This window comes from Dermatophagoides farinae, chromosome 2 (genome assembly GCF_024713945.1).
Source record: "Dermatophagoides farinae isolate YC_2012a chromosome 2, ASM2471394v1, whole genome shotgun sequence".
Taxonomy (NCBI): Eukaryota; Metazoa; Arthropoda; class Arachnida; order Sarcoptiformes; family Pyroglyphidae; genus Dermatophagoides; species Dermatophagoides farinae.
In genome coordinates this window covers 7381543-7401699 of record NC_134678.1, presented here as the reverse complement: position 1 = coordinate 7401699, position 20157 = coordinate 7381543, and the positions used below count along the sequence as shown (strand labels likewise).

Here is a 20157-nt window from a genome sequence, read left to right as displayed (position 1 = left end):
TAAAAAAACTACAAACCTGATCATTCAACAGGTGGTCGGTATACAGTGGCGCCTATCAATGAACAAGAACAATATATTGATGATGATTTACTTTGATTCAAAATCAATGAATGATCAGGAAATAATTTTTATTTTTTGAATAATAGAACTAGAATCCCGATGAATCTACAGGTGTGTTGTGTTGTACACACTTTAGTGTGCTCTCTGTTACAAAAGCATTTTTATAAAAAAAAAAATTTTTTAAAAAAGAATATAAAACTTTTATTTTCAAACAAAAATCGGTTTTTCAACATCATAATGTATTTGTTTGTGGTGGTGTTAAGCTGATAATAGGAGAAAACACTATTGCAACAGAATAAAATCGAAAAAGTGATTCATAGGATATTGTTGATTCCATTCTGACGACGATGATTGTTGATATGATGGTAAATTGAATGAATTGACGGTAGATTTTTTTTTTTTTTTTGGGGGGGGTCTTTTCCTAATGAATTCAATAAAATCAATAATATGTTTCTCTTTCGACCCAACCACCTGGATTACGGCGAAGAATATATCGGCGAACTTCATCATAAATGAAGATTAGTATCGAAAACGGTATTGCAATTAGCCACCACGAGAATCTAATAATTTTAAATGAGAATAATGATTAATTATATATTCCATTGATAATGATTATGATTATTACACATACTTTAATGGATACATTCGAAGCGCTTTATCCATACCGGGTCCATACGATAATGAAGCAGCCAAACATGTTTCAAATATGAGGCCAAAATTCAATGCATGATTACTGATTAATTGAATGAAAATTAATTAGTAACAAGTTAAAAGCACAAAAATGATGAACATACTCCATTCCCTGGTGAAGTAATGAATTACGACGTGTTTTACATATAATCAAATCGGCCCATTGTACGATTACAATCTAAAGAGAATGTGATTTTTTTTTAGAAAAATTTCAAAGTGCAAAAAAAAACAAAAATTACCGAAACAAAAAACGCTGTATGACAGGTAAATTCCAGTGTTTTTCGTGATGCATATGTCTGTAGTGTATTTAAAATCAATTTAACAATACGGTTTAACAATAATTAACACGATTGAATCAAATTATAAATCTTTTACATACCCATTCTTGACCATATGAATCGGTCAAATCATTCACTGCTTTTGAATCCCATTGTCGTCGTATGCCGAATAAATCGAATGGAAGGAAACCACATTCGGCCATAATAACAAAATAGGCGAAAAAACCGGCACTAGCTTGCATCATACCAATTTGGCCATATGAAATGGAAATTAAACGTTCATTAACAAGTTTATCTTTTTTTGCATCACGTGGTTTTCGTCGCATAATATCTGATTCAGCTTTTTCATATGCTAATGAAATAGCCGGTACCATATCGGTACCTAGATCAATACACAATATGGTTACCGTTCCCAATGGTAATGGTATATTGGCTAAAATGAACATCAAGAATGGAGAAATTTCCGGTATATTCGATGTCAATGTATAAGCAATGGATTTTTTGAGATTATCAAAAATAAGACGACCTTCTTCAACACCGGTTACAATTGATGCAAAATTATCATCCAATAGAATCATATCGGCAGCTTGTTTCGATACATCCGATCCAGCGATACCCATAGCAATACCGATATCAGCTTTTTTCAATGCTGGTGAATCATTTACACCGTCACCGGTTACGGCTACAATTGCGCCTAAACGTTGACAACCTTCGACAATGATTAATTTTTGTTGTGGTGAAGTACGGGCAAATACAATTTCCGTATGATTGTGCAGTACATCGTCCAATTGTTCTTGATCGAATTCCTGAATAATGTTGATGAAGAAAAAAAAATCCGTTTCATTCATTGAATTGAAATTCTCATTTACATACCTTTAATTGTGAACCATGTACAACAATAGCTTTGGCTTCACGTGGATCAACTTCCGATACGGATACATTACGTTTTTCGGCAATATCTTCAAGTGTTCCATTTCCTTCGGAAATGATGCCAACAGATTTGGCAATAGCTTTGGCTGTGATTGGATGATCACCAGTGACCATAATAACTTTAATACCAGCAGAACGACATTTAGCAACAGCATCCGGTACAGCTGCTCTTGGTGGATCAATCATTGAAATCAATCCCAAAAAGCAAAGATCTTTTAGCGGGAAATTTATATCTTCACTATTGAAATTAAATCCAGGTGGAAATTCTTTTGTTGACAATGGAAGAAAACAGAATCCAATAACACGTTCACCAAGACCACCCAATTGCATATAAGCTTTATTGAATGCTTTCTGATATTCATCACTCAATTGTAAACGTTCACCATTGATCATGATAGCTGAACAACGTTCCAGGATACGTTCCGGTGCACCTTTCATACATAAAACATATTTACAATCACCATAATCATTGATACTTGGCATTATTTGATTGACTGTAACATGATATTTATTCGTTGAATTAAATGGTATTTCACAGGCTTTTGGATTACGTTCACGGAATGCCAACACTTGTCCTTCAATCAATTCCATACATTTCAATATAGCCGATTCGGAAGCATCGCCTGTACATTCACGTTTCATGACCGGTATATGATCTTGTCCGGGTAAAAATTCCGCTCTAGAACATAATGATGCAACCAATGATAATGGTCTAAATGTTCTCGATGTACGATTAAATGATGAACGTGTCTGTTCTTCGGTGGTATCGGCATCAAATATTTGATTATCAAACCATAAATGCGATACTGTCATACGATTCTGTGTTAATGTACCAGTTTTATCCGAACAAATTGTTGTTGTTGAACCTAATGTTTCAACGGCTTCAAGATTTTTTACCAAACAATTTTTCTTAGCCATACGTTTTGCCGTTAATGTTAAACACACGGTTACCGTAGCTAAAAGACCTTCAGGAACATTGGCAACAATAATACCAATTAAAAATATAACAGCATCAAGCCAATGATAACCAAGAATAAATGCAATAATAAAAAATGATACGCCCAAAAATACAGCAACACCGGTAATAATATGAATAAAATGTGCAATTTCTTTGGCAATCGGTGTATCACCCATTTCCAAACCACTAGCCAGATTGGCGATTCTTCCCATAACGGTACGATCACCAGTATTGATAACAATACCTTTGCCAGTGCCTTCAACACAATTGGTTGAAAAGAATGCAATATTCTTCGTTTCCAATGGATTAACATTCGTACATTCGGGTGAACGTGATTGTGGTTCCGATTCTCCTGTTAATGATGAATTATCCACTTTAAAACCAGCAGCATATATAACACGTAAATCGGCCGGTATACGATCACCACCTTTTACTTCGACAAGATCACCAACAACAACATCTTCAACCGGTGCTGTTATTTTAACACCATTACGTATGACAGTTGCATATTGTGGTATCATATTTTTAAATGAATCCATTATACGTGAACTTTTTGCTTCTTGATAATAGGAAAATATTCCCGTTACGATTACAACAGTGGCCAATACGATGCCCAAATATAACTGGAAAATTAACAAATTCAAAATTTAAACGAAAATTGATTCAAACATCACTTACATTATCATCGATAGCATCATCAAATGAAGATGCTTGTATTGAATAGGCTAAAAAACATAATAATGCACCGATCCATAGTAACATGGCGAAACCACCGAATAAATTTTTCGAAAATTTCACCCATTCTGGTGTCTGTTTTGGTGGTGTCAATGCATTCGGGCCATCACGGGCTAAAATTTCGGCTGCTTGTTGTTTGGTTAGGCCCTGTTTTTAAATTAAAAAAAAAAATAATAAAATGTGGCTAAAACAGCATCCGCATCATTCAATGATAAAGATCTTATTTTTTTTTTTTGCTTCTAATTTAGATTAGCATGGCTCCTAGTTAGTTAGTTAGTTATCTACTCTATTAGTTGGGCTGATTCGATTTGATTCGTTTGATTGATTGATTGATTGATTGATGAAGACTAATTTATGAGTTTAACATTTAAACATTGATTACACACAGCCATCTTATCGTTATGTTGGGCAATTTATATCGACCAAAAAAAATGATGATAGAAAAAAAATTAAGGACGAAAATCGACTTTGTGTCTGCTTCAAATTGGCGATTGGCTTGAAAGATTTATTTTTTTTCGTTTTAAAAATCCAAAAACAATCATTCACTTACCAAATCTGGATCGGTACCAAGCCGAGCACATAATGCCGGCAATGGTATACGATGTTCTTCAATTTCCACTTCTTTTTTCAGATTTTCAATATCCATTTTACCTTTTTTCGTTTCATTTTGTGGCCGTTTTTGATAACGTATGAATCGTGGTTTACCATCCAATGTTAGGCCATCATCGGGTAGATCTGGACTGACTGCCATATGATAGCTACCGGAATCGTCACCGGCACGATTATACTATATATTGATTTATGGCACAGCAACAACAACAACAACAAAAAAATTAAAGATTGAAAATTTTGAAAACAAAACAAAAAAAAATTTTAAAATCTATGATTATGATGATTTGTTGTTTTCACAAAAAAAAACAAAACATCAAATGTCGAATAATAACCGAGATCGGCTTTATATGAAAACACGAGAAAACAAATTCAAATGAATCGAATCCGATTTCGTCAATCACGACAAATGAAATGAAACAAATACTACAACAAACTATTGGCATAGCCAAGGCAAAGAAATAAATCTTTACATTTATTCATATCTAAAAATGATTAAAATATCTTTTTTTTTCGCTAAACGGAAGATAATGCCAAGCCAAATGAGTAGGAGTGGGAGAGAAAAAAACCACAACCATCACCGCCACCACCACCACCACCACCACCAAAAATCAAAATTTGATAATCGATTTATTGATATAATGATTCAGAAAGAAAAAAAAAATCGAATGTTTATTCAATCAAATACAAATACAAATGTGTGTGTGTGTGTGTGTGTATGTCCTAGTTATGAATTTCGTTTTGATTGGAAATCAAAAAACACACACACACACACACAAAACACAAAAAAAATCCATCACACACGTCATTCGACAAAAACTTTTGATGATCATCATTATGAAAATAATAATAATGATGATTTGAATTAGATTTGTAGATAAAATAAATAAATATATGATTCGGAAAAACCGAAAAAAAATAACATCATCATCCACATCAAAAAAAAAAAAATGTTAAAGAAAAAAAAAAGAACATTTCACGATCAGGCGACAGTGAATTGAATGAATGGAATAAATCTTTGTGGTAATGTGAATGATTATCAAATTTTTTTTTTCTTCAAAAGAGAAATGATGAAAAGAATGTATACCACACATGCATAAATTAGATTTGATCAAGAAGAAAAATTATAGATTTCACACAGTTTTCAAGGCAATAGGCAAAGGGTTAAACGAACTTGGTGGTGCAAATCCAAAAAAAAAAACAAAAAAAAAATTCATCATGAAAAATGACCAAAGACTGGTTACAATTATTTCATTTGGCGTGGATTTAGTTTTTTTTTTGCTTCTCGTGAACCAAGAAAATAAACCGGTCTTTATCGATGATATGATGATGTAAATTATTTTCAATGACAAACCAAAGAGAATAATGGCAAAAAAAAAATCAATTAAAAACATACCGAATTGATTGAAGCATCATAATAATCGGACATTTTTCAATTTAATATGTTGATGTGTGTCAATGGCCAAAAATTTATTATATAAGAGGTATATATAGGTTTTCAAGGTTTTCATTCGATGATTTAGATGATGATGATGATGATGATGATGATGAGATCAATGAATTTGATGTTCAAAATCTTCAATCAACTAAAAAAAGTACAAGAAAAAACTATAGCAACACGTTTTTTTCGTTCGTTCGTTCATTCGTTTTTTTTTTAATTGCTACTAATTTGAAAGTGAATCAAATGCGTCATTTTTTTTATTCTTCTTCATATATATAGATTATTATTATATCGATGTTTGATTGACGATGAATGATGGATTTTTAATCAAAATTAAAGACAAATTTCAAGGTTTATTATTAATGGGAAATGAAATTGATTTTTTTGTTCTCATCAAAAAAAAAAAAAAAAACAAACTTACATATTTGCATAAATGTGGATGGCTAGTGTGGCCGGATGAAACTTGTTGTCATTGAATCGAATTAAATTGGCCACCACCACCACCACCACCATATGGCTGTTTTATTTAACAATGATAAATTATGATGATGATTAAATTCAATTAGCAATGATCATTCATAAATGTTCAAAATAGTGAATAGCAAAAAAAAAAATCTCTTATTCACATTCACAGTGGACGAAATCAGTATCGATCAAAAAAAAAAATCAAAATCAAAATTGTCGTCGTTGTTGTTGTCGAAATGAATCAAGAAATGGGACACATACACCACGCACACACACACACACACCAACATTCAACAACAAATATTCATCGAAAAAATATGGATTCAATTCAGTTTATTTTTCATCAGCATACACACACACACACATATTTTATTCGGTTGTCTTGGTTACACTTTTTTAATACTATAGTTAGATTGTTTTTTTGGATTCATACGATTTTTTTTACAATAAAAATTATTTAGAAAAAACAAAAATACAATTCTTGATGATATAACCATCATCGATGACGGCCATCATCATCAATGATCATCACTGATGTGTGATGATCGTTGAAGCCAAAAAAAAAATGTTGAATTGATGCCACTACTTGATGTTGCCGTTGGTCGTTTTTCATTATTATTTGTTGTATGATTCGGGATGGTCAATTAAAAAAAAAACACGCATACACACACAAACAAAAAAAAACATTCAACCATGTCGAACTTGTTGCTCGCTGTTGTCGTTCTCTTTTTTTTTTTCTTTCGTTCATTTCTCAACGTTTTCACTGTGGCAATGTTATCCATTGAAATACAGGTTTTATTTTTTTTTCATTTCAATATGAAACAAATCAACATCACAGACGGAATTTCAATTCAATGGATAAGCTTGCAAAAAAAAAAGTACAAAACAATAAATAACCTGTGACATGCCAAATTTTATATTTATTAATCTCATTCATAATAACAGAATAACAACTAGGACATACAATTGTATAAAAATTGATATAAATTAAAAAAAAAGGTCAAATGTTGCTCAATATGAATCACCAAAACCAAATGGCCATAATGGCATTATAATCAATGGAACAATAGTAGCCATTATGATTGTCATTAATAGATTTACTTCATGATTATCCAATATATCTTTACCGGTAATATGTTCCAGATTCGATCCAGATTGATCACAAGATGATGATGATAATGTTGATCCAAATGGATCAATTTGTTGTTCACATTCGACAATACGACGACGACGATGATCATAGCCGGTATATTGTAATGTGGCACCCATTAATGAATCTAATGCTGAACCCAATAATCCACTGTAAAGACAAAAATGTAATAATGGCCATTGTGGTGTTGACCATGTTATTTGATGTGAAGTGGTGTGTGCCCAATGGCCAGTAGTCGGTATGAATAGTATGATTGATAGATAACTACAAAGACCGATAATGAATCCACCGATACATGCGGCTACAAATCCATCGATAGTCACACCACCATTTGTTCCACGTGGTACACGACGTAATGTTGTTATCAATAATGGTTCAGTGTTCGGTCCAGAAAACACTGGACCCAATTCTGAACTAAATGTATCACCCAATGCAGCTGATATTGAAATCAATGATGAAAGTAGCAACCATGAATTCCAATAATTTTCACTATGTAAAAAATCCAAACGAATTTCACCAACACCAAACCAAATTAAACGTAATAATAAGGCAATATTTGCAGCACCTAAATTGCTGATCACTTGTATCCAATTTCTTTGGCCACCATTCTTAAAATTTGGTTCAAATTGTCTTTTGATATCTTCACCAAATCTGGTTGCTTTTGATGCAGCTAAATAACAGGTTATCAATGCAATCATACCGATATAACTTGACAATATCATTGACATGCCAATAATGATGCCTGAAAATTGTAGGAAATTATTATTACAAAAAAAATCTCAAAAATAATGTTAACCAACCGGCTACAGCTCCACTATAATCGATTGTTTTCCGCTTTAGACCACGATATGCCATTAAACCGGGAATCAAAATTGCCAATACACATCGTAACCAATCGGGTTGATGATTAGCATCTATTGTTATATTGAAAATTTATGAATTTCGGAATCAAACCACAAAATGATATTTACCTCGTAAAAATAATGATATAATGGCAATGAAAAATAGAATACAATTTAAGGATGCTACAGCCAATGGAAAATAAATATGACCATTCAAAGTGAATGACATTGCTGATTTTTTTTCGAATTGAAATTGATCGAATAAAAATTTGATTTTATCATCATTATCGCATGGAAGACATGACCAACAGCGAATGTAAACAGAAATAAAACGAATGAATGAAATGAAATTCATGTAATGTAATTTGCTTATTATTTCGATTGGTCTGTCATCTATGATTCGGAATCGTAATCAATAAATGAAATAAATTGTTTTCATCATTGGATTACATGAGACATATTTGTTCAGTGATAATTAAAAGTACACTAATCGATTTGCTAATTATCGACGACGACGACGATGATGATGATGAGAATTTTGAAACCCAATTTGGTTAGTACAAATAGTAACTTTTTTTTCTGTGAATTTAAAAATTCGAAAAAATTAACCATGGTTAAAGCAACTATTTAAACTAATTTTGGTCATTTTTAAAAATTCACCTCGTGTTTGGCCCACACATGTGTTCAAATAGTGAAGAAAAAAATTATTGCAAAAATATTGCATGTGATTTCTATAATTTAAAATGTGAAAAAAAATTCACAAAAAACCTAAAAAAAAAATGTTATTACGAAACATATCCCGTGTTCTTTATTCACCAAAATATCTTTTCTGGACCAATACAGCAACCGGCGTGCTATTTTTCGGTACAGGTGATTTAATGGTACAGAAATTTATTGATAAACGTTCGAAAATTGATACAAATCGAAATGGTTAGTATTCGAGATTGTTGAATTGAAATTTTTTTTATTTAAATTAAAACTGTCCAATTCATTTTTTTTCAAGTGAATTCATGTATTGCCGGCATTTATATGGGATCTATAAGTCATTTTTGGTATGGATTTTTGGATCGTATTTTTCCCGGTACAAATCGGAAAATGATAATAAAAAAATTACTATCTGAAGCTATTATTGGACCACCATTTGCAGCATCATTATTTATTGTTGTTGGAAAACTTGCACATAAATCTATGGAACAAATCATAAATGATGCTAAAGAAAATTTTAAATATCTATTAATGGCCGATTGGTGTTTTTATATACCGTTACAATTTTTTAATTTCTATTATCTACCAACTAAATATCGTGTACTTTATGTATCAATGTTATCATTAGTTTATGATTCAATTCTGGTCTATGTTTTACATCGTAATAATCAACAACCAACAATCCCCAAAAAAAACATAGAGATGAATAATAATTAAAAAAGAAGAAAAAAAATTAATAAATAAAATTAGCAGCCATCCGTTTCCGTTTCGTTTTAGATAAAAACAATCGATCATAATCATACAAATAACAATGTCAAAAGATAAAAAAAAATGTCATTTTATTCTGCAAAAACATTCACTTTAATTCATTCATAAAAAAAATTATCATCCACACTACTACTACTACTACTGGAATATGACATGATCATGTTATTGATTGAATTTTTTCTTTTTTGGCTCTTTAATCAGGGAACTATATTATATATATGAAGAATTCATTTCATTTGTAGGAATGAAATTTTTTTTTTTGTCAGTTGTCTATTACCACCAGTAGTACTCACCATCCATTCTATTAACTTGTCCATCACATAATCAATTTTTTTTTTAATAGTGACAGAATCCGAGAATGAGAGAGAGAAAAATGGATGGCGAAGAGAAAATGATTAGAAAAGAAGAAGAAAAAGAAAAAAACCAGCCAGAACCAAAGAATGATAACGACAGCCGGTATCATTTTTTTCTCGTTTGACAAGAAAAAAAATGATAAAGTGAGCGTGTGAGATATATATAGCTCTTAGAATGAATTGAATGACAATAGAACAACAACAAGAAGAAGAAACTAAACAAAACAAACTGAAATTGGTTTCCAGTTCGACACAAATTAAAATTCGATTGAGAAAGAGAGAAAAAAAAACCGGATACTTTAAATGAATTTAGAAAATTTGAAAATTTTCAAAAAAAAAAAAAAAAAATGGAAATCACCATTATCGTTAGGAAAAACTTGCGAAAAAAATTCTCATTGAAAACGATCGAGTATACATTTGGAATGTGTCAAAATGAATGAAATCATCATCATCATCATCATCATCGAACAAATAAACAACAGTGGCAACAACAAAGTAAATAGATGTCAGGAATATCCACTATACATCAAATACAACTACTACTGAATGATTGGAAAAATTTTTTTTTTGTCTTCGATACATTATTGTGTTGTTGGTAATATAAAATGATCATCATTAATCATCATTCTATAATTATAATGTATATAATGTATATACTTTCTTTGATTGATTTTTTTTTTGTCTACGTAAAAATCAATCAAAAAAAAAAAAAAATTCATCGATCGAATAGAATTCCATGGAAATGGAAACAGAAAAAAAAAATTCAAATGAAAAATTCTTTTTTTTTTCTCTAAATTGCAATATTCTAATGTATAAAAAGTAAAGAATCTAATGATGATGATGATGATGATGATGATGATATTATTCTGTTTAAATATGTATGTAATGGAATTGGGGACAAAAAATGAAAATGAAAGGAGGGAATGAAAAAAATAATTTGGAACAAAACCAAAACTAAAGAGAGATGGAGAGAAAAAAAAGAAAAGAAAAAAAAAACGAATCTAGAGCATCATTGTATATGTATGTGTGTGTGTGTGTGTGTGTCTCAGTAGCCAAAAAAAAGGAAAAGAAATATGGAACCCAGAGAATCGTGAGAGTATGGCATAGAATTTTTTTTTCTTGTTTCATGACGATGATTCTAGCAGTATATCATCATATTATCGTTGTGTAGAATATATAATGCACACACACACACACACACACACACGGATGGATGTGAATGGAACATGAACACATTCACATTCACATTCAAACACACACACATATTATCATTTTGAGTCAAGATTCATTTCATTTTGAAGTGGAATATTCGCGAAAAAAGAAGAAGAAGAAGAAGAAGAACAGTAGATATAACGAAGATTGAACATCGTCATCATCATCATCATCTTTAACGGTCGTCATCATCATCATCATCATCATCATTGCAGCAAATGGCATCTATTCAAGCGAAATAATTTTTTTTCTGCTTTTTCGTTTTCACATTTCACATTGAATATTATATCTGATGATGATGATGATGATAGAGTTATAGTATGGTGAAAACATATACACATGATCAAACTGCATCATCGCCACCACCACACGACCATAAAAAACGGTTATATTTTTTTTCTGGGGCCATCATCATCATCATCATATCGTTTGAAACGACAGAAATAGAGAAACAAAATCCATGATGACTAATACAGATGTGAATGGAAAAAGAAAAAAAGTTTAGACAAACACACACACACACACACACAGACAGACATTCAAGTGATTGATGTGATGGTGGTGAACTTTTTTTTCTCTGGATCTTTATTTTCAAAAAAAGAAATTCTTCTTCTACTTTTCCCATTATATGAATCGAGAATTTGTCTAAACCACAACTGTATTCTAAAGAAACATCAATTCGATTAATAAAAAAAAAATTTTTTTTTTTTTGATCAAGTGATTTCTAAAGACTTACTTGTTTGTTGTTGTTTTTTCGATGATCGATCGATCGATCGGTTTTTTTTACAATTAAATTCAATGTGATTTTGAATTGAATTTCTTCGTTTCAAATTTTTTTTTCTTTCATCATGGTGTTGTTGTTATTATATTATGATTATTAAAACAACACAAAAATGGTGGATTCGATTTCGAATGTTTCAAATAATCATTCGAATAATCATAATGGTGATGCTAATGATGGTGATGATGATAATGATGTTCGAATAAAATGTAGACAATGGCCAAAACGAAATTTTGGTCAAACATTACCAAAGTCATCGTTACCACCATTGTTTGATAATATCATAGCCATGATAAAATGGCTTTTAAATGTGATAGTTTTTACTACTATTATTTCGTTTATAATCATTTCATCATTATCATATCCATTGTTTTTATTTATACCAAATCATGTTTGGTAAGTGATTATTTCCTATGACAAAAATAGAAATGAGAAAATGAAAAATTTTTAATTTTTTGAAAATTTACAATTTCTTACCAGTGCACAGCAAATAAAATTCTTGAATGAATCAACAGCAACGATATCCGAATTATCTTCTTTGACCATTGGTCAAACGATAATGAATTCGACAATAATTGGCGATAATAATAATAATAATGATGATGATGATGATATTCATGCAGAAGCATTTCATCATTATCAACCAAATCGTAACAAACAACAATTAGCCATATTTAATCATAGTGGTGATATGAACATGAATAATATTGAAACATCGGCATTAAAATCAACAATTACAATGACAACAAAAAAAATGAATCAACGTAAATATGATCATCATAAATATAAAAATGGCCATTATCAATCACCACCACCAATGATGACATTGCTTGATGGAAAATATACTGATAATGTTACAGAAATTTTACAAGAAATACTTAAAGGTTATGATATACGTTTAAGACCGAATTTTGGTGGTAAGTCGGATCGTATACGATTGAATAGATGAAAATTTTAATTAAAATAGAATTAGTACTACTACTATATATATTTACATTAATTCGAAAACAAAAATCATTCATTAATTAATTTTCTTTCTTACATTCAAACATTTTTTCTTCTATCTTCAGGCGATCCATTATATATTGGAATGGATCTAACAATAGCATCGTTTGATTCAATTTCCGAAGTAAACATGGTAAGTGGAAATAATCTCTCCAATTGATGGCCGTTGTTTTGGATCTATATTCAACATTTGTTTGAGTAAATCTTGTAAATCTTGATCATTATTTTCTAATGATGATAATTGAATAGGTTGTTGTTTCATTTGACGAAAATAATGAAGATTTTGTTCAAAAGATTGTGTCGATTTTAAATTATCATCAAGTTCAAATGGACAATGACCATAGATAAGTAGATAGAATATAACACCCAATGAATAGATATCGGTTTTATATGCATCATAATATAGACAATTAGCTAGTAATTCAGGTGCCATATATTCCAATACACCTTTATGACTTGAACACAGGGCTTGTTCATTATTATTATTATTAATGTTCCATAAATCAATGACCGGTTGTTGGATTAATTTGGCAAAACCAAAATCAATTAATCGGCAATAAATTTCATCCGAATGTCGATGATGATGACGACGTTCGATTAGTATATTTTCTGGCTTTATATCACGATGTACAATATGATTTGTGTGTAAATAACCAAGTGCAGCCGTTAATTGTTTAAAAAATACGGATTTAGCCACCGATAATGAAATTCGACAATCATCAGTACTATTACTACGGCATTTAAGAAATTCCAATAAATTTTGTTGACCACCATATGGCATTAATATAGCTGTGAATCGTTCAAATTGTAAAACATTGACTATTTCGATTATATTTGGATGTGGATTATCCTTGGAAGAAAAAAAAAACAAATTTTTTTTTTTGTTTATAAACGATGAAATTATTTAGGAAAAAAAAATGATAAAAACCTTGATAAAATTACAAATTTGTATTTCATTCTCATAATTTGAATATTTTGGACACCAATCAACATTGACAATTTTGGCAACAAAATTTTTTCGTAATAATTTTCTATTGAATTGAATTTTACTTTGAATCAGATATACATCCGAATAATGGCCATGATAAAGGCTACGTTTGAATTCAACACGTTTATCGATAATGATATTGTAGCTGGATTCATTGGAATTTCAATTTCTGAATCAAATAAAACTTGTTCCATTCGTCCAGAATGAATAAGACATTTAAGATTTTTTCGTTTCATTTGTAACAATTTTCGTGGACATATTGATTCACAACCACTAAGAATCGAACATTTTTGTTCCATAATGAATTGAATGATTTGTCGCTGAATATGATTAATTGATTCAATGAATTTATAAAGCCACTAAATTGAATTATTTTTCTTCAGAATTCTAATTTCTTTTTTCTCTCAAAAAAAAAAATCATTGAAACACGCAGGATTATACGTTAACATTATATTTACATCAATATTGGCGCGACGAACGTCTTGTATTTGGACCTAATGATAATGTTGAGCTAACATTGTCCGGTGATTTTAGTGAACGTATTTGGGTGCCCGATACATTGTAAGTTAAAATAGTTGAATTTTTTATATTTTTGTTTTTGACAACAAAAAAAAATTCTTGTTTTTTTTATTTCAACAACAACAATAAAAAAAAACAAAAGTTTTGCAAATGATAAAAATTCATTTTTACATGAAGTTACGGAAAAAAATAAAATGGTACGATTAAAATCCGATGGTTCAGTTTCTTATGGAATGAGGTTAGTTTTTTTTTAAAAATGATGATAATTCTCGACATAACATTAATGTTTTAATTATAGATTTACAACCACATTAGCCTGTATGATGGATCTACATTATTATCCATTGGATTCACAAAATTGTACAGTTGAAATTGAAAGCTGTATGTATTTTAATTAATACAAAGAGTGAGAGAGAGAGAGAGAGCGATAATTAATGTATTTTATTTTATATGATAGATGGATATACCGTGTCCGATGTAGTCATGTATTGGACAGATACACCGGTAAATGGTGTTGAAGATGCTAAACTTCATCAATTTACAATTGTTGGTTATGAAACAACGGATCGTAAAGAATCGTTAGCCACTGGTATTTGTGTGGTTGATAAATGTTTTCCCTTTGGTTTTAATATTTTTTTTTTTTGTTTGTCCACTTAGGAACTTATCAACGTTTATCATTATTATTTTCATTGAAACGTAATATTGGTTATTTTATTTTTCAAACATATTTACCATCAATATTGATTGTAATGCTTTCATGGGTTTCATTCTGGATCAATCATGAGGCAACATCAGCACGTGTTGCATTGGGTATTACTACCGTATTAACAATGACAACTATTAGTACTGGTGTTCGTAGTTCATTACCAAGAATTTCTTATGTAAAAGCTATAGATATTTATCTGGTAATGTGTTTTGTATTTGTATTTGCTGCCTTGTTGGAATATGCTGCCGTTAATTATACGTATTGGGGTGCACGTGCCAAGAAAAAAATGAAACCAAATCCACAACATCAACATCATCATATTGGATCATCATCATGTTCAATAACACCGTCATCATTGGATCGTCGTTCAGCATTGAGAAAAAATTCACGAATTTTTATCAAACAAGATACAACAACACTAGTGCCACGTCAAATGGCTACTGAAACAACTACTAATCATAAAATTCTTGTACAACCTTATTCTATACAGGTAAGTGTGATTTAGTTGATAGTGTTTCATGAAAATCATTCATATTCCATATTTTTTCCAATCCGAATAGTCTCAAATAATGCCTATACAACAACAACAACAACAAACAAAAGAAAAACCTGTATATAAAGATGTTGCCATATCACCAATAGCTTCATTACGGAATATTCAATCATCATCATTATTAGTGAACAGAAGACAACGAATACAACAAAATGCTCAACAACAACAACAACAACAACATTCATCATCAATCATTTTTGATCCATTGAATTTACAATCATCGAATCAAGAATGGCAAAATATTAATAATTCGATATTAGGATTTTCAAAATCAAAAATTTTTTCAGATAATTTACCATTATTTTATCAGCAACATAATATTGAACAACAACCACCACAACAACAACAATCATCGTATCAAATATCACCATTAGGTGATTATGGATTCATATCATCATCACCACCACCACCACCACCATTATCATATTCTTATAATGTTGATGTTGATGATCAACAACCGCAACAACAACAACAACAACAGTCACAAATAATAAATCCAAATGATGGTGATGATTATGGAATGATAAATACGGATTCAATGAATAAATCGTCATCGATACCAGAACAACAACAGCAGGATTATAATAATTATGGTCATTATATACGAAATAACAATGGCTGTACATCATTACGTTATCGATATTCAAAACAACAACAACAATCACATCGATTTGGAATGGCCAATAAACAATCATCAATGCAACAACAACAACAACATCAACAAATACAACAACAACAACAACAACATTGCTCATCATCAACATCAATGATGAATGGCCCGAAAAAAGTACGAGATGTAAATAAAATTGATCGCTATTCACGTATTATATTTCCTGTTTCCTATATGATTTTCAATGCCTTTTATTGGAGCTTTTATAATATTTGAATGACGAAGAAATGAAATGAAAAATTTGTAAAAATCTAGCCTAATTATCACAATTAGATTGTTGAAATTATGGAATCTAATGTGTATGCATGTGTGTTTGTGTGTTTAGATGATGAAAATGAATAATAAAAATAAACAAAACATTTTGAAATTCAAATGAAAATATTATGTTGTTGTTGTTGTTGTTGAATGTGAATCATCAGGCAATGTCGGCCAAATGGATTCCATGGAAATTGTGTTCGAAAACGACAATTGTCTTGAATTTTGTTATTATATTATTCATCATATAATAATGTTCATGATAATAATCACACAGAGGTCGTGAAATAATTATATTCGTTGTCGTCGTTTAAGGTCATCATCATATGTAATGAATGAAAAAATCAGAAACAGTCCAGAGAAGAAATTTCACTTACCCAAAAAAAAAACATTATTATGCAATGAAATGATGGACATCCAACCATTCATTTCATCATAAATCATCAAGGTATTATGAAAATGAATTTATTTGAACGGCGCATGAATTTCAGGTCAACCAAGCCATTTTTTTTCATCCATTGATTTTCGTCATCATTTTTAAACGACAGTGAAAAAAAAACAAACCAAAAAACTGGAAAAATAAAACCCTCGATTCAAGTTTTTTTTTCTGTTTTCGTGTTTCGAGATAAACCAAATGGGTTTTTGGTAAAAATGATCATCATGCCCATATGGATGTCCATAATCGTTATTTGTTTGTTTTTTTCCTCAATTTCGTTAATGGCTGTCATTTGTGATTGATATCATCATCATCATCATCATAATTAACGTTTTGGTTATTAATAAAACATAATATAACATTTGTAATTTGGCGTGAAGTTTTTTAAAAGACAAAAAAAAAAAAAGAAAAAAGAAAAAAAAAAAAATCAATTTATAGCCATAAAAAAACCATGATTATTATTATTATGGTTAATGGTGGTGGTCTAAAACTGAATATCCAAGTTTTTTTCTGGTCATAACAAAACCAATTAAATAAAAATGACATTGAAAATGATGATGATGATGATGGATTTTTTTGTTTTCAATTTCTTTCGATTGTAATGATCCATACAGTAGATGATTACATCATTTTTTTTATTTCTGGAATCTAGGAACATTTTCAAACAAAACAGAATCAAAAATCGAACCTGTTGAACTATTAAATGGATTCGAATGTTGTGCAAACAAGTTTAATAATCGGGTGGTGGTGTTGCAACCAGGTCCTATAAAAAAACCAACAATCATGGAATATGCGCATTACGTGAATGTGTAAGATGAGCTTCATTCAAATGAAAACAACAAGTGTTTGAATGCAAAATGAAATTTGAATTTAGGTCATGTAATCAATTTTTTTATTTTATTTTGAAATTTAAAATCTCAAATTTTGAAACATTGAATGTGAAAAGGGTTCATTTTTCATTAAAATTTTTGAAAATTTGATTTTTTAAAATCATCAACCAAATAATGTTTTTTTGTTGGTGTTGGTGTTTGTATTTTTGATCTTGTTGTTGTTGAGAAATGGAGAAAAAAATTTAAATATTTTGTCTGTCTGCCCAAAATACGATATACAAATTGTGAAAAACTTTCATCATCTAATTGGTTATTCAATCGAAAATAATCCAGATATTCTCTCAACAATTGTTTACATCGATCAAGATTTTCAAATGGTTCCCATGTTTTAGTATGATAACCAGTCCATTCGATTAAAAATTCAATCTTTCCGGTAAAATTTTGTCGATGTTTAATGATTCTGGAAACTTCATATCCTATTCATTTGTGAATGGTATTTTTCGCCAGTGTTGTGAATAACAATAACAAGGACATGTATGAATATAAAAAATTAAGAAAAAAAAAAGAAAAAGATGATTAATTTTTTCCGATTTATTAATTTTATACTTACGATTTTCATCATAGAATTTTGATGATTTTCTCATTGTAAAATGATGACGACGTCCACGTCCACGTCGTCGTCGTTGTTGTTGTTGTTGTTGTGGTTGTCGACAATTTTGCGATACAGAAATTGTTGATTTTTTCAATGTTTTCATTGATTCCATTGTTCGTTCCATTGATCAAAATCAAAGAGTACTGCTCTACAAACAATCAAATAAAATGATTGAATCCGATCAGTTTTACATGTTAATTTATATTTAATATATATACACAAACCATGATGGATACAAAATTCGAAAAAAAAATTCGATTATGCCACAAGATAATGTTGTTGTTGTAGTAGTATTGAAAATTGTGTAAATAACATCGTTCAACAATTGCATCATGCCACCAGAACCACTAAAAAAAGTCAAGAAAAACGAATTGAGGCGGGTTTTTTTTGTATGGATGCAAAAAAAAGTGTTAGGTTTTTTTCTTACCGAAGAAGAAAAAAAATTTCATTTCCTTTTTACGGAAAATTTTTTTTCGTTTTTTTTTTTTTTTTGGTTAAATCAAGTGCACAATTATTATTCGAAATTTCAGGGTTCAAAACTATCGACTCTATTCACCAGCACTATTTTCACACAGCCAAAATGATAAGTAGTGTGAACACAACAAAGACGACGAAATATGAGAGACAGACACGCACGCACACACACACACACACACACCTCCGTGTGTATGTTTTCGATATGAAGGTAGCATATATTCATCCACGAAAAGAGGGCTGGTTTCGCGTTTTTTTCTGGTTTGCGAACCCAAAACCCTTAATGGTCATCAAAGTGTTAAAACACCCACACTCACACACACACACACACCCATAATCAATAAAAATTTCATTTTTTAAAATTTATTAATTTCATCAAACAATAATAATCGATTTTTGATTTTTGATATAAAGAAAAAAAGAAATCGGCTAAAATTGGCCAACAATTATCCAGATTATGGAATGGCTCCCAGGTCATGCCTGGGTAGCCAACCCATTTCACCTGGAATACAACCTGTTGGCCATTAATAATACGATAATCAGCAATTTTTTCAATTTCATAATCTAAAATCATAAGGGATATTAATATAAAAAATTAGTTTAATAAATCATTCAAATTAGAGAATCAATTACGATCATCATCATTCGTCGATTGTTTATTATCCATCAATACAATGGAACCACGGCCACGAGAACAACGGCCACGACTTCGACCACGATGATGATTTGCCATATTTTTTTTTGTTCCAAAATTAATTTAATGAAAAAAAAAAATTTCCAATGATTGAAAATTAAAGAATGATCATTTTTTTTCTTTACAACAAATAATAACTGCAGAAACCACTATGATGATTTGTTTGTGTGTTGGGAGGAGCCAAACGTATAACGAATCTTTTATTCCACATTCAATTGAAGGGAGAGAGAGAGAGAAAAAAAAACGAAAGATACAACCCTCTAGCATTGGAAATCGAATTTTTAATCGAATTTGTACGAAATTCGAACTAAACCTTTTTTTTACCCAGGAACCAAAAAAAAAAAAAAAACGATATCCCATAGACAATTTTCGCACGTTTTTTTTACTTTCAAACAAAA

The 20157-nt window shown here is 30.3% G+C and overlaps 7 protein-coding genes across 14 annotated transcripts; 2 read left to right on the top strand and 5 right to left on the bottom strand.

The window, feature by feature from the left end:
- Positions 1–236: 236 nt before the first annotated feature.
- Positions 237–7151, bottom strand: LOC124497499 (sodium/potassium-transporting ATPase subunit alpha-B). 6 transcript variants are annotated; one of them, XM_075735559.1, is made up of 11 exons: positions 7131–7151; positions 6123–7063; positions 5657–5846; positions 4202–4438; positions 3595–3798; positions 1902–3539; positions 1130–1834; positions 990–1046; positions 855–928; positions 692–793; positions 237–620 (listed from the first exon to the last, which is right to left on the bottom strand). In XM_075735559.1, the coding sequence occupies exons 3-11, from the start codon at positions 5687–5689 to the stop codon at positions 500–502; spliced, it is 3171 nt and encodes a 1056-aa protein (XP_075591674.1). In that variant the 5' UTR covers positions 5690–5846; positions 6123–7063; positions 7131–7151; the 3' UTR covers positions 237–499. The 6 variants fall into 6 exon arrangements, with proteins under 6 accessions (XP_075591674.1, XP_075591675.1, XP_075591677.1 ...); XM_075735560.1 differs by lacking the exon at positions 7131–7151 and having other exon boundaries at positions 5657–5966; positions 6123–6218; positions 6328–6728; XM_075735562.1 differs by lacking the exon at positions 7131–7151 and having other exon boundaries at positions 5657–5966; positions 6115–6218; positions 6328–6661.
- On the bottom strand, positions 7068–8680 carry LOC124497170 (transmembrane protein 19). The gene is made up of 3 exons (XM_047060794.2): positions 8288–8680; positions 8117–8230; positions 7068–8058 (listed from the first exon to the last, which is right to left on the bottom strand). The coding sequence occupies exons 1-3, from the start codon at positions 8511–8513 to the stop codon at positions 7178–7180; spliced, it is 1221 nt and encodes a 406-aa protein (XP_046916750.2). The 5' UTR covers positions 8514–8680; the 3' UTR covers positions 7068–7177.
- A 149-nt stretch (positions 8681–8829) lies between these two features.
- LOC124497212 (mpv17-like protein 2) lies at positions 8830–9632 on the top strand. The gene is made up of 2 exons (XM_047060838.2): positions 8830–9088; positions 9162–9632. The coding sequence occupies exons 1-2, from the start codon at positions 8938–8940 to the stop codon at positions 9578–9580; spliced, it is 570 nt and encodes a 189-aa protein (XP_046916794.2). The 5' UTR covers positions 8830–8937; the 3' UTR covers positions 9581–9632.
- A 1640-nt stretch (positions 9633–11272) lies between these two features.
- Positions 11273–16797, top strand: LOC124498957 (uncharacterized). Its single transcript, XM_075735564.1, has 9 exons — positions 11273–12373; positions 12458–12894; positions 13048–13115; positions 14404–14531; positions 14632–14727; positions 14788–14870; positions 14947–15078; positions 15147–15685; positions 15756–16797. The coding sequence occupies exons 1-9, from the start codon at positions 12090–12092 to the stop codon at positions 16632–16634; spliced, it is 2646 nt and encodes an 881-aa protein (XP_075591679.1). The 5' UTR covers positions 11273–12089; the 3' UTR covers positions 16635–16797.
- On the bottom strand, positions 12923–14409 carry LOC142598205 (putative serine/threonine-protein kinase fhkD). The gene is given in 4 exon segments (XM_075735565.1): positions 12923–13475; positions 13602–13832; positions 13911–14129; positions 14132–14409. Coding segments are annotated over 4 exon segments (969 nt in total). The 5' UTR covers positions 14270–14409; the 3' UTR covers positions 12923–13094.
- Positions 16798–17984: 1187 nt separating the features above from the next.
- LOC142597338 (uncharacterized) lies at positions 17985–19096 on the bottom strand. Of its 3 annotated transcripts, none has more exons than XM_075728648.1 (4): positions 19019–19096; positions 18816–18938; positions 18550–18739; positions 17985–18415 (listed from the first exon to the last, which is right to left on the bottom strand). In XM_075728648.1, exons 3-4 carry the CDS (start codon positions 18713–18715, stop codon positions 18069–18071), a joined length of 513 nt encoding a protein of 170 aa, XP_075584763.1. In that variant the 5' UTR covers positions 18716–18739; positions 18816–18938; positions 19019–19096; the 3' UTR covers positions 17985–18068. The 3 variants fall into 3 exon arrangements, with proteins under 3 accessions (XP_075584763.1, XP_075584765.1, XP_075584764.1); XM_075728650.1 differs by having other exon boundaries at positions 18550–18734; XM_075728649.1 differs by lacking the exon at positions 19019–19096 and having other exon boundaries at positions 18816–18993.
- Positions 19097–19412: 316 nt separating this feature from the next.
- LOC142598204 (chromobox protein homolog 5-like) lies at positions 19413–20061 on the bottom strand. Its single transcript, XM_075735553.1, has 2 exons — positions 19699–20061; positions 19413–19629 (listed from the first exon to the last, which is right to left on the bottom strand). Exons 1-2 carry the CDS (start codon positions 19796–19798, stop codon positions 19415–19417), a joined length of 315 nt encoding a protein of 104 aa, XP_075591668.1. The 5' UTR covers positions 19799–20061; the 3' UTR covers positions 19413–19414.
- Between the last annotated feature and the right edge of the window lie 96 nt (positions 20062–20157).